The sequence below is a fragment of the Engystomops pustulosus genome, chromosome 5 (assembly GCF_040894005.1).
Source record: "Engystomops pustulosus chromosome 5, aEngPut4.maternal, whole genome shotgun sequence".
Taxonomy (NCBI): domain Eukaryota; kingdom Metazoa; phylum Chordata; class Amphibia; order Anura; family Leptodactylidae; genus Engystomops; species Engystomops pustulosus.
Genome location: NC_092415.1, coordinates 190216674 through 190231116, shown reverse-complemented (window position 1 = coordinate 190231116; position 14443 = coordinate 190216674). Strand labels below are relative to the sequence as shown.

Genomic DNA, 14443 nt, shown 5'->3' with positions numbered 1-14443 from the left:
AAAAACCTTGTATGTCTATTACAGATTTGTGTTTGCCACAAAACTTCAGCCGGACTGGATGCTGATACTGTTCTTTGTTCACACTCATCTGACTGTGACCGTAACTGTGGGATTGCTGCTCATACCCAAGGTACTAACCCCATGTATATATATATATCTTCTCTTATAAACTACGGTGGCATTTCTTGGTGTTACAACCGAATGGAAAGATAGAAAGAGCACATTCGTAAAGTTGATCTTTGGTTCATAAAAATGAATCCACAGGATAGGGGATAACAATATGGTCGGTGGGGTCCAACTAATGGGACCTCCATGGATCACAAGAACTTATGTTCTCACTAATGTCGCAGCATGTTGGGTATGGATCTATAACTCTCCCAACACAGCACTCAACTACCTCTGATACTCCAACAGGCTACTTGCATGCGGTCATGTGCAAAAACGGGCTGCAAACATGGAAAAATTTAAGCCGACATTCAGGGGTTTTGAGATTTAAGTGCTGCTATACATTGTGATGCTGTGAGACACACCGGGCCTGTGTACAGTAAACCTCAGTGGGGGCCCGTGCGATGGCTGCTGCTGTTTTTGTGGCAAGCTCATGGCCCTCATTTATGTTTGTGTGCATGAGACCATAGACATTGAATGAGAGTGCCGGAGATACTCTAAAACGCAAATAATATTGAAGGGGCGGCAGGATTCATGCTCAACCTGATGCTCAATTAATGATAGTGTGATCCCTGTTCAAGTAAATGGTGGGGGTGGCCTCAAAGCTATGTTGGGTCCACCTGGCAGCTTTGAGGTGTCACCACATGTTGCTGCCCTCTAGAAGGGATGGTAAGGCGTAGTGTACCCCAATGTGAAATAAGTCCAGAGGAGGAGTGGATATATTTTAGCACAAAAACAATGATAAAGCGTTTTCCCATAGACTTACATTGAGTCCCCATAATATCCTATAACACAGGGGTAGGGAACCTATGGCTCGGGAGCCGGATATGGCTCTTTTGTTGGCTGCATCTGGCTCTCAGACAGATCTTAAATGATAAATAGTGATGGCTGATGTGTGTCTCTTAGACTGATCACAGGACACAGGCAGCAATGTTACCGCTGCCTACGTCCTTAGTACGACCCAGGCGCCATCGCCGCCATCGTCTAAGCCTGGGTCAAAGAGAAAAGCATGGGAGAGATGAGGAGCTGGCTGCAGGGAGCGCTGGTAAGTGAATATTCTTTTTTTTTTTTTGCTGTGACTACGTATCTACTGGGGAGCATGTACTGTGACTACCTATCTACTGGGGAGCATGTACTGTGACTACCTATCTACTGGGGAGCATGTACTGTGGCTACCTATCTACTGGGAGTATGTGCTGTGGTTACCTATCTACTGGGAATATGTTCTGTGGCTACCTATCTACTGGGGGGCTTGTGCTGTTGCTACCTATCTACAGGGGGGTCATGTGCTTTGACTACCTATCTACTAGGGGAAAGTATGTGCTGTGACTACCTATCTACTGGGAATATGTTCTGTGGCTACCTATCTACTTGGGGGCATGTGCTGTGGCTACCTATCTACTGGTAATATGTTCTGTGGCTACGTATCTACTGGGAGTATGTTCTGTGGCTACCTATCTTCTGGGAATATGTGCTGGGGCTACCTATCTACTGGGAGTATGTTCTGTGGCTACCTATCTACTGGGAATATGTTCTGTGGCTACCTATCTACTGGGAATATGTGCTGGGGCTACCTATCTACTGGGAATATGTGCTGGGGCTATCTATCTAATGGGGAAGATGTGCTGTGGCTACCAATATACTGCTGGTGTGTGCTAAGCAGTAGACTGCTGGTCGTCTAAGCCTGGGTCAAAGAGAAAAGCATGGGAGAGATGAGGAGCTGGCTGCAGGGAGCACTGGTAAGTGAATATTCTTTTTTTTTGCTGTGACTACCTATCTACTGGGGAGCATGTACTGTGACTACCTATCTACTGGGGAGCATGTACTGTGGCTACCTATCTACTGGGAGTATGTGCTGTGGTTACCTATCTACTGGGAATATGTTCTGTGGCTACCTATCTACTTGGGGGCATGTGCTGTTACTACCTATCTACAGGGGGGTCATGTGCTTTGACTACCTATCTACTAGGGGAAAGTATGTGCTGTGACTACCTATCTACTGGGAATATGTTCTGTGGCTACCTATCTACTGGGAGCATGTTCTGTGGCTACCTATCTACTGGGAATATGTTCTGTGGCTACCTATCTACTGGGAATATGTGCTGGGGCTAACTATCTACTGGGAGTATGTTCTGTGGCTACCTATCTACTGGGAATATGTTCTGTGGCTACATATTTACTGGGAATATGTGCTGGGGCTACCTATCTACTGGGGATATGTGCTGGGGCTACCTATCTACTGGGAGTATGTGCTGGGGCTACCTATCTAATGGGGAAGATGTGCTGTGGCTACCAATATACTGCTGGTGTGTGCTGTGGCTACCTCTCTACTTGGGGTCATGTGCTGGGGCTACCTATGTACTGGGAGACATGTGCTGTAGCTACCTATCTACTTGGAGTATGTGCTGGGGCTACCTATCTACTGGGAGTATGTGCTGTGGCTACCAATATATTGGGGGGGGGGTGCTGTGGCTACCTCTCTACTTGGGGGCATGTGCTGTGGTTACCTATGTACTGGGAGACATGTGCTATGGCTTCCTATCTGGTAGCCGCCGGTCTTTATAGGAACCCAGGAAGTGGGCAGCGCTAATCAGTGGCGCACTGGCCCTTTAAATCCGTGAGTGCTGGCGTGCATGCGCTGGCCAGCCGGGAAGGGAGCCAGAAAGTGGTGGGTTGAGTGAGCTTGGAAAGGGGCACGGGTGTGCCTGTGATCCGAGACCTAGATCGCAGGGGCACCCGAGACACTCGGACTACCTATCTACTGGGGTGCAGGGTGCATATAGCACTGCTCTTACTGAATAACATTTTAAAATATGTGGCGTTCATGGCTCTCTCAGCCAAAAAGGTTCCTGACTCCTGCTATAGCAGAAAGATGCTAAAGTGTAAACAACTTTCCAGACATCATCTGTCATTCTAAAGGTCAGACTCTCTCTACAATAAAGTAAGAAGTGCAGTGTACAATGCTCCGCATGTTCCGGGCACTACATCATCGCAGCAGCACCAACCATATAATCATTCCCTATACACAGGTTAGGGGATGACAATAAAACATTGACTGCATGACCATCAATCTGGCAATAAGTCCATGAGACGCAGGACACACTCTTAGCCCGGGCCCAAACTTAATACTTAATGCACAATGCTTACTTCTAATCACTGATCTATTACAGACTGCTGCCGCAGAACATTAATGGCACCCAAATAATGCAAAAACCCATATGTGCCAGATTACCCCAATAGCAAGAGACGTATGGAGCGCCTTTGTAGTGTCACAGATTTCTATATAAGGCCTCATGCACATGACCATTTGCGCAATGCGGGTCAAAGTTTGCAGCTATGGATCGCACAGATGATTGCCGCTTATCACCGATCACTCCGCCCAGGGCCAGCACCAGCACTGGGCATACCCGGGCAAGTTCGGGGTTCCAGAGCTGCGGGTGGGGGGGAGTGCACATAAGGCTGTACATAAGGAATTGATGGAGTTAGGGGGGTTGTATTTAATGAATCCATAGTGGGTGAGGGGGTTTTATATAAAATAGCCCTGAGGGGTCTGATTGGGATGATAAACTAGGGGTTCACTGTAAAGGGGCCTACTGAGGCTTTGTCGCCCAGGGGCCTACTGATACCTGGAGCCAACCCTGACGCCTCCCACCTCCATAGGAACTGAGCAAAATCACCACGTTACAGGCAGGAATAGGACTTGCTCTATAATTTGCGGTGCGACCATCAGCTGCATATGGTGCGGTGAGGCACGGCGCAGTTGTGTGCATGAGGCCTAAGGATATTTAATTAATATAAGTTCGGAGGGGATCCAACATCCAGCGCCTCCACAGATCAGTTCTTTTCAGCAGCTGATAAACAGAGAATGGAATAGGAAACCAACATTCACTGTGTAGTGGCTGGACTGATTCAATTTAATAGACGTTAAACTGCAATAACCTAATAAGACCACTACACAGATAACGGCGCTGTCTGCTTCCTCCTCCAATCTCTGTTTATAATTTTCTAAAAGTTACCAATCTATTGGGGTGTCCCACAGCTCTGATATTAGGACCTTAATCTATAAATATCTCATCCCTTTTAGTGGTACATTTTGGATATTTTATTATATGCATTTTTATTGAATTTTTCCATCATTTATTTCAGTTTTCTCGCTCACATAATAATCCAAGAGATGACATCGCTGCTGAGGCCTATGAAGATGAACTGGACATGGGAAGATCTGGATCTTATCTGAACAGCAGTATCACCTCCGCATGGAGCGAACACAGTTTGGATCCAGAAGATATTAGGGTATGACCATTTTTTACAGATCAAAATATATGAACATAAAATATACAGGTAGTCCCCGGGTTACATACAAGATAGGGTCCGGAGGTTTGTTCTTAAGTTGAATTTGTATGTAAGTCGAAACTGTATATTTTATAATTGTAGATCCAGACAAAAAAAAATTTGGCCCCAGTGACAATTGGAGTTTAAACATTTGTTGCTGTAATGGGACCAAGGATTATCAATAAATCTTCATTACAGACACCTTACAGCTGATCATTACAGTCTGGGACTATAGTAAAGCATCCGGAGAGTTTCACCAGAGATCAGAGGGGTCTGTCTATAACTATGGGTTGTCTGTAAGTCGGGTGTCCTTAAGTAGGGGACCGCTTGTAATGTATTATTCATAATCCTACTCTGTTGATCCGGCGAAAGTTACCCCATGTTAGCGGTAAAAATTGTACCTTAATCCAAAAAACTTATGTCCTTTGACCAACATCCCATCTATAAAAATCTATATGCAGATATTACATATTTAAAGTAAGACTTTCCTGACCCTCTTTAAAAGAACTATTGGACCATCTTATTGATACAAGTTTCAGAGTTTCACTTCTTTTATAGTAAAACCCCCGTTCTCTGATGATAGTAAAATTTTCTCTAGATGTCGATGATGACCCTTATGATAGTACAGGTCTAGATCATTACACAATCTCTCTAGCGACCATTAAAGTATTTGTACATTATAATAAATGACTGAAAACCCCCCAAACATTTCATTATCTGTCCTTGTACTCTAATCCACCCATTGACACAATTATATTAATTAGCTTCCTCTTACTTCAAGAAGACCTGTCACCAGATATTTTGGTTGTCCTTGGATACGACCATAATAATAATTCCTTTATTTATATAGCGCTCACAGATTATTCAGTGCTTCAGAGCTTGCCAAATACTCTGCTGACTATGGTCGGGCAGATTCCTCTGGCATGAATAGCTTCTCTTGTACTGCAGGGGGAGGGGCAATAGGCAGAGAGCACTAGAGACACAGGCTCTTCCTGTCCAGCAGCTCTACAGACACAAGCACTTCCTGTCCAGCAGCAGCAGAGGAGATTTGTTCTGTACAGACAAGATAAGGTCTTGATCCAAGGGGATCATAAAACTCTTAACATAAACCTAAACTTTTCTGACATGCAACATACACCCCCCCCCCCCCACTACCACCACCAGGTTTTCTCTTGAAGGGTTATCAAAAATTTCCTCATGTGCTTTCAATATTTTATGCTTATGGTTATTTTTGTTAGCAATTTGAAAGTCATTACATTGTAGAAAATTGTAATTGTCTTTACTTTCTTCTCTTCAAGGTTTGGTGTCAGTTGCCAAATATATATTCAGACACTCTATACTGTCAGTATAAGCTGATGCTGTGTATCTGTGTATTACAAATTGAGGGAAAGCCACGTAGATTAAAATCTGTCAGATAAAAGATAGAGATATTTGTATATATATTTACACATAAGAAAGAGACAGAATGAAAAATGATGTATTCCAGGGAGCTTGGAAGTCCCAGACTCCATGAAGCTGGAATACTCCGACAATATTGTTCTACTTGCAGATTGATCTTATAGTAACAAGAATTGTACAGTCTTTAGCCATTACTATTGTAGCCGCTGTAATGAATAGTTATACTAGATAAAGTGGCCTTCAGATTATCTGCATATGCCCCCAGAAATGGCTTGGAACATCACTCAAGCCACAAAGCAATTGGCTAGTGGGACTATTTAGGAGAACTAAACCACCCCTAGGACTAGTTAAGAAAACAGCACTACCCCTAGGACAATTTAAGAGAATAGCACCATCCCTAGGACTATTTAAGATTACTGTACCACTCCAAGGACTATTTAAGAAAACAACACCACCCCTAGGACTATATAAGAGAACAGCACCAGCCCTAGGGCTATATAAGAGAACAGCACCACCCTTAGGACTATATAAGAAAACAACACCACCCCTAGGACGATTTAAGAGATCAGCGTTATCCATAGTACTTATTAAGAGTACAGCACCACCCCTAGGACTATTTAAGAGAACAGCACCACCACTAGGATTATTTAAGAGAACAGCACCACCCCTAGGACTATTTAAGAGAACAGTACCAGCCCTAGGACTATTTAAGAGAACAGCACCAGCCCTAAGACTATTTAAAAGAACAGTACTGTGACTGTGGTAATCTTTTTATATTTGTTATCCACTGCCTCCTTCCTTCTAAAATTATTTTTTTAATTATCCTAATGAGCCCTAGGCCCCCTTGTGATCTGGCTTTAAATACTGTCACACTGTCTCACTCTCCCCTTGCTCCCTCAGCACTAGTGAAGTGAACCCTTGCTGCAGGGGAATGGCAGCTGAATGGTATAAAATCACTTTGGGGTGGGGTATATTTTTGTGCTGGAGACATATCCTCAAGTATCACATTGGTTGGGTTCTGATAACCCTACTCTGTGTCATTCAGCTGTAAAGAAGATGGAGCCACTAGAAGATGGTTCCACCCACTGTATAGTGGCCATGTTGGAGAATTGCATCTAAATTGCTATCCAAGTGAAGGTCCCATGTATAGATTTCAGTGTTGGCGGCTGCCTAGAAGACCAGTTTAGGGTCCAAATGTGGGACTACTGCAAATCTCATGACCTGTTCTGAGGATAAGTCATCAATACGATTATGCCCCCAGACAAGAAAATCCCTTTCAGCACCCCACCCAAATAATAGAAACTGCACCCACAGTGACCTCAGTAACATCAGTTTGGTTCTTCATTTTAGACATCTGGTGACATTGACCAGGACTGGTCTTATATCAATGGCTGTGGTGTCAGGAATACTCATGTGAGCTGCAAATGCACTTTTTGTCACTTGTTCACAACTTGGAAAAAAAAAAGTAGCCGATTTTCCCAGTTACTGATTTGCTTGTTTTAGCCACAGATTGGATTTGTCATCACAGTATTGTGTGTGTATATGTAATCCTGCACTGGCACTCTCCAAATGTTCTATGTAGTACCATACCACGGGAAGCTAGTTTTAACATGTATACATTGTATTTTTTGCCCCTGTTGCCACGCTCGTACTTCTAGAGGAATACTTTTTTTTTCGACTATAAGATGCACCTTACTATAAGATGCACCCAGATTTAGTCATCCTAAAGAAGGAATATATATTTGACACAGCTCTGCTATATCCATTCACTCAAACACAGGTCTGCTACATTAATTCACTCACACACAGCTCTTCTACATCCATTCACTCGTACATAGCTCTGCTACATACATCCACTCACAGCTTTCTATATCCATACTCTTAAACACAGCTTTGCTACATCCATTAACTCACACACAGCTTTGCTACATCCATTCACTCACACACAGATTTGCTACATCTATTCCTTCACCCAGAGCTCTTCTACCTCCATTCACTCACATGTAGCCCTGCTACATGCATTCACTCACAGCTTTCTACATCCATACTTTCAAACACAGCTTTGCTACATCCATTCACACATACACAGCTTTGCTACATCCATTCACTCACACACAGCTGATACATCCACACACTCACAGCCATCTCTGCTACATTCATCCATTCACTCACACCTAGCTCTGCTACATACATTCTCACACAGCTTTGCTACATCCATACTCTCAAAACAGCTCTGCTACATCAATTTATTCGTACACAGCTATGCTATATCCATACTATCACACACACACCTCTGTTAAATCCATTCAACCATAGATTTTCTTTCTTATAGTCTGAAAAGTATGTCAGGTAAAGTTCAGCTTGTGCCCCTACACAACTTCTCCTCGTGGATATCAGTCACAACCTGTCCTTACAGACCCATCAGTGTAGCTCCAGAAGATATTCATTGGTAGGGTAATTAAAAATTAGGGACACAAGCCCCAAGAAATTTACAATTACATCCAGTGATGTTTTCTCTGATGGAAATGGTTGGACTGGAGTAAAATCTCCTGTAAAACCCAGTCACATAGACATGTGCTAGGAGAATAATATAATCCTGCAGCTGCACTATTCTCCATAGCCTCCTTTACTTGACTATATACTGACCTTATACTATTTTTTGCAAGGAAGGAGGAAATATCTAGCATCCTACTTATCATAAATATCAGTGCAGAGAGAAGGGGCCAAAGATTTATAATACTTAGACTACCATACATCCAGATACCGTATTAACATTCTCTGCTTTCAGTTAAAAATTGATTGAAAAGGCTGGACAATCCCTTTAATTCAATGTTTTCGTACCTGATTATTGAATTTAGATATTTAGCCTTTGCTTTTAGCCCTTATTTTCCATTTCACTGATCTTTAGGATATTTCCTTACTGTAAGTAAAATAAAAAATTACAGAAACATTGGTAAATGCATTATAATAACCGGTGTATTGTGCTTCTGTCATTGTATAGGATGAGCTGAAGAAACTCTACACTCAGTTGGAGATCTACAAGAGAAAGAAGATGATTGCAAATAACCCACATCTCCAGAAGAAGAGGTGTTCTAAGAAAGGATTGGGACGGTCAATAATGAGGCGGATAACGGAGATCCCGGAGTCAGTCAGCAGGCAGTGCTCTAGGGAAGACAAAGATGGTACAGATCATAGTAACCCTAAAAATAGTACAAGTAACTGCAAAAAGAATCACCTGGAATCGAATGCACATAATGCAAAGTCAAAGGAAGACTCGAAGCACAGGCCATTTTCACTGAAGAAGTCCCATAGCACGTATGACCACCTACGAGGACCAAATGACACACCCAATGGAATCTCTTCCGAAAAGACAGATGTGTGTGAAAATGCAATACGGACTTCAGTTAATGGGAAGAAACCAGGACAGAAAGAGGCTGAAGAGCAGGACTTGGGATCTGCAGAATCAGTACCCCTGGTCTGCAAGTCTGCCAGTGCTCATAACCTCAGTTTAGATAAGAAACCTTTACATCCAAGTCTGTCCGTCATACAAAAGTCGCTTAGTGCCATCGCAAACTCAAAAGATAAAAGCCTGGGACTCAGTGAACCTACTAAAAGTGCAGAGGACTCAAATAAATTTCAAAGAGTAGACTCTCGTGAGAATACAGAGCAGAAAGGTGTTCCTCCAAAAACGGAAGAGGAGAACTTGGACCAGCACAGAACATCAAGTCCTATCGAAGAAACCCCAAAACCTCACAAGCCTGGAATCATGAAGCAACAGGCGATGAGTTTGACTTTGGCAGACACTGAGAAAACTATAGATACCCTTGGGTTCAAAGATAAATTTGACATCGAAGAGGTATGTCCTTGGGAAATGTACGACCTTACACCAACTACAGTGCCTTCTGAAAACAAAGTCCAGAAGCATGTCTCCATTGCACCTTTGGACTCGGAAAAAAATCATACATCGCGTTCTAAGAGCAAATCCCACAATCGATCTAAGACCACGGATCAAGCACATCATCAATCAAAGCAGAAGAGTCCAGGTAAATCCGACCTAAACGCGAAGGACATCCAAGAACAAGTCATCAAAGATGAACATGCAAAAAAGTCTCAATCCTCTGAGACGCCAACGACAGATCAAGAGTCATTAACCAAACAAACTGCTAATTTACAAGAAAAAGAGTGCAAAAAAAATCCTCCCATCATTGAGGGGGTTTTACCATCTCCAGATGGTCACCATAATTCCAATAATAATCTACCACAAACTTTAGCTCTTCGAGCTGAGGTATGTCCATGGGACTATCAATCCCAAGATGCACTAAGTGTACAAAAAAGCAAAGATTTACCCACCAGCTCGGCTTTAAGTCCCGCTTCCCCTTCTAAAGACATGCCGCCAAGTCCCTCAAAAAAGAAGGGAGCAAAAAGTATTGCAAAAAAAGATGAAAGGGGTCAACATAAAAGTCACGAAAAAGACCTGGATCCACTGCTAAAGATGGACAAGTCAAAAAGTGCAGAGGTTTGTTCCACGGTTGGAGACAACTCCTTGGCCGTTTCAGTGACTAAAGGGAAAAGTACCTCAAACCAACACGGCATAGACAAGTGCAAACTCGCGGAAGTGTGCCCGTGGGAAAGTCTCTCGACTTCGCAGTTGGATCAAGAGACGGAATCATCCGACAGTAAACAAAACAAAACAATGCAAAAGTCGAATATGGTCGACATCTGTCCATGGGACTACAACGCCGATGGGAAATAATGGTGGTCAAGGAAGCGATCGGTGGGGGGAGGGGGCGGGGCAAGCTGCCAACAGCAAAAAAAACAAAGAAAGTGGGACATATCACTTGACATATTTAACCCTAATAGCACTGCTACTTTAATGCATCCCAAAAAAAGAGTCCATTTTCTAAAGAGACTGCTGTCATTTTCTTATACGTGTGTATGTTTCTTGTACACGGTCGTGTCCCATGTTAAAGCATTCCAGATTGTATAATATTTGCAAATAACTTTGATATATTGTGACACAAAACTATTTATGCAAATTTGCAGATATTGTATTGATATTGCAACCAAAATACCTGCTGTAAACTTTTCTTTATATAGAGTTTCTGTAACTTTACACTTGGCTCGGAAAAGCCGCCTATTGTACCAGAACTATTTTTTGGGCTGATGTGGTTTCTATTGTGTTTTGATTTCTCTTTTGTTCACCTCTCTATACTATTCAGTACTCTAGTTTGATACGGTATTATTCAGGGTTTTCTTATTTTCCAATGGAATGTTACCAGACCCGTTTGGCTTCTTGTAAATATATATAGTCAGTGCTTCTAGCCTTAGATTTAGTAGAAATCAAATGGTCCTACCTAAATATGAATTTGTATACCTCAGGGGACAACTTACCTAATGTTTGGTACTGTTTTTACAATGTCATATCTGTGGTCCTATGTTACACTCGCTACCATATTTTTAAAGGAACACTCCTGGTGAAATTTACATTATGTAATGAAGAGGGAAGAAATGAATTTGAGATCTCTGACTCCCCTAAGTCCAAAAATTGGCCCACATTTACTAAAATCACAAACTCTGGTAGTCTAAAATCATTCCACATCTTAAGCCACACTTTTTTTCCACAAAGCCGCACCCCTTTCATCTTAGCCATACCCCTTTCTACAATGCCACGCCCCTTTCATCTAATACATGCCCCTTTCCACAAAGCCAAACCCCTTTCATCTATTCCATACCCCTTTCCACAAAGCCAAACCCCTTCGATCTATTCCATGCCCATTTCCACAAAGCCAAACCCCTTTCATCTAATCCAAGCCCTTTTCCATGCCCCTTTCCACAAACCCAAACCCCTTTTATCTAATCCATGCTCCTTTCCACAAAGCCAAACCCCTTAAATCTAATCCAAGCCCTTTTCCACAAACCCAAACCCCTTTTATCTAATCCATGCTCCTTTCCACAAACCCAAACCCCTTTTATCTAATCCATGCTCCTTTCCACAAAGCCAAACCCCTTTAATCTAATCCATGCCCCTTTCCACAAAGCCACACCCCTTTCATCTAATCCATGCCCCTTTCCATAAACTCAAACCCCTTTCATCTAATTCATGCCCCTTTTCACAAAGCCACACCCTTTTACCTATTAGCCACATCCCTCTCACAATGCCACACCCCCATGTAGGCTACATCTGTTTTCACATAGCCACACCTCTTTCACCTAAACCACACCCATATCCACAAATTCATCACTACCATTTTCATTTTAAGTCACACCCCTTTCTGCCAAGCTTTCATCTAATCTACACTATTATTGGGCTCTTGATAGATAGCCCATACTTAGATACGATATTTTACACCACATTTTGACCCTTATTAGTTGCAGACACCTGCAATTCCGCTACATTTTATCAGTTTTATATGGAGTGTTTCTCTAAATCTGTTTATTTTTACAGTTTCATTTTTGTTTAAAAAAACCTATTTTTTCATTATTATAGACAGATGTGTCTTATTTATGGGCACACAGCAAATGTGTTATCTTCACTCTCCTCTGCAGGTTTTATTTGCAGCATGTTGATGAGGTTTGGGAATTTTTAAAACCCCACCCGAGGCAACGGCATAGCTGCTGGGGACTGCATTGCTACCTTACTAGCTGCAAGTACCTCTTCTATGCTTCAAGACAAAAGGAGCCTTAAAGGGGTTCTACATTTTCATTAAACAATTGGTATTGTTTCTAGAATCATACAAATTTCCAAAATAATTTTTGGATCAATTCCTCATAGTTTTCTAGATCTCTGCTTTCTGTCATTCCATAGGAAGCTTCATTATTTACTTCCTGTGGATGTCCAATCCCTGGACATGTGATGTCACACAGGTGCACGGCTCGTTATATCCTTGGTCATGTGATGTCACACAGGTGCATGGCTTGTTTTATCCCAGGTCCAATGATGTCACAAGGGTGCATGGCTCGTTATATCCTTGGTCATGTGATGTCACACAGGTGCATGGCTCGTTATATCCCTGGTCATGTGAAGGCACATAGGTGCACCTGTGTAACATCACATGACCAGGGATATAAGGAGCTGTGCACCTGTGTGACACCACATGACTAGGGACCCGTTTCTATTCACAGGAAATAAATAATGAAGCTTCCTACAGAATGACAGCAAGCAGAGATCTTGAAAACTGTGAGGAATTGATACAGAAAGTGTATTGGAAAATTGTATAACTTTTTATTCCAGAGACAATATCAATTATTCGCTGAAAGTGGACAACCCCTTAAAGCTTTTTATTCTGCTGATCGTACGCCATAGACCCCTAATGTGGGTGTGATCTGGTGTGGCCAAATTATGGCCACAATAAAGGTATGTGGGAGATTTATCAGAAGTGTCCGAGAGCAGAAAAGTTCTATTTGCCCATGGCAACCAATCAGAGCTCAGCTTTCATTTTCCCACAGTTGTTTTGGAACTTAAAGCTGAGCTCTGATTGGTTTCCATGGGCAAATAGAATAGTTTTACCTTAGTAACTTCTGATAAATCTCACATCCTGTGACATACAGTACACACTTTAGTTCTGCTCCTTGTACCCTCACCCCGAGGGCAATGCCACCCATGACATTGGTAAAGAGGGGGCGTCTGCAAACATTTACACCATTAATTCTGCTTTTTTTTCTTCTAATTTTAATCCAATTAAAAAATATTCTACATCCAGCGGATCTGTCACAAGCAAAGCAGCTGATACTGACTCTTATTTTCTACTAATTCTGGGTTCTCACAGCTCATTAACACATGGATACCTGATGTTTATTAACACCGGAGAATCGGAATAACAGGAATGCCTAATACTTGCACTAAAATAGTACATAATCACAGGATTATCCAAACTGTGTAACATAGGAGCTATGGTGCATTACAAAAAACCCAAAGCTGCTTTCTTCCAGAAACAGCGCCACCCCAGACCATGGATGGTATGCAGTACTGCGGCTCCACTCCACTGAGCCTCCACTGGCCAAGCTGCTAAACCAAAACCAATCTGTGGACACATGTGGTGTAGTTTTTTTTTTTTTTTTGATTTTTTTGTTCCCTCCATGGATGTTATCTTTTTAACACCAACAAAAGCGCCCTTTTTTGGTTCCTTTTGCCATCAGATGGAGGAACTAAAGATACGCGCAAAGTTATCATGTACAGAAATTTTTATTGCGGATAAGTAGCCAGGAAGACAATCCAAAATTTTTTTATTTCCCAGGCTTTTGCTATATGTTTTTACTTCAACAATACATAAACATTGCAGGTAAAAAGGGCAAGGGCATAACTTGAGGGGGGGCAGAGGGTGAGGTTGCAACCTGGCCCAAGAGGCTTAGGGAGCCCATAAGGTCTCACTTTTCCATATGGGAAGAGTAGTACTATAAACCATACATTATAGTCGGGGGCCTGGCACAGACTTTGCACTGGGGCCCATCAGCTTCAAGTTACGCCACTGATGGGATCAATTTAAGGGGGGGGGGGGACTTTTGGAACTTTAAAGTGAACCCATCAGCAGAAATGTATCTAATAGACCAC

At 42.4% G+C, this 14443-nt stretch overlaps 1 protein-coding gene across 1 annotated transcript in view; it reads left to right on the top strand.

Annotated features, from left to right (window-relative positions):
* Positions 1–14179, top strand: part of GPR158 (G protein-coupled receptor 158) — a 162259-nt gene extending 148080 nt beyond the window's left edge. Inside the window, exons 10-12 of the mRNA XM_072154126.1 lie at positions 25–130; positions 4312–4458; positions 8897–14179. Coding sequence (XP_072010227.1) covers positions 25–130; positions 4312–4458; positions 8897–10648 — 2005 coding nt within the window. The 3' untranslated portion in view covers positions 10649–14179. The remainder of the gene's footprint in view (positions 1–24; positions 131–4311; positions 4459–8896) is intronic.
* The last annotated feature ends 264 nt before the right edge of the window (positions 14180–14443 follow it).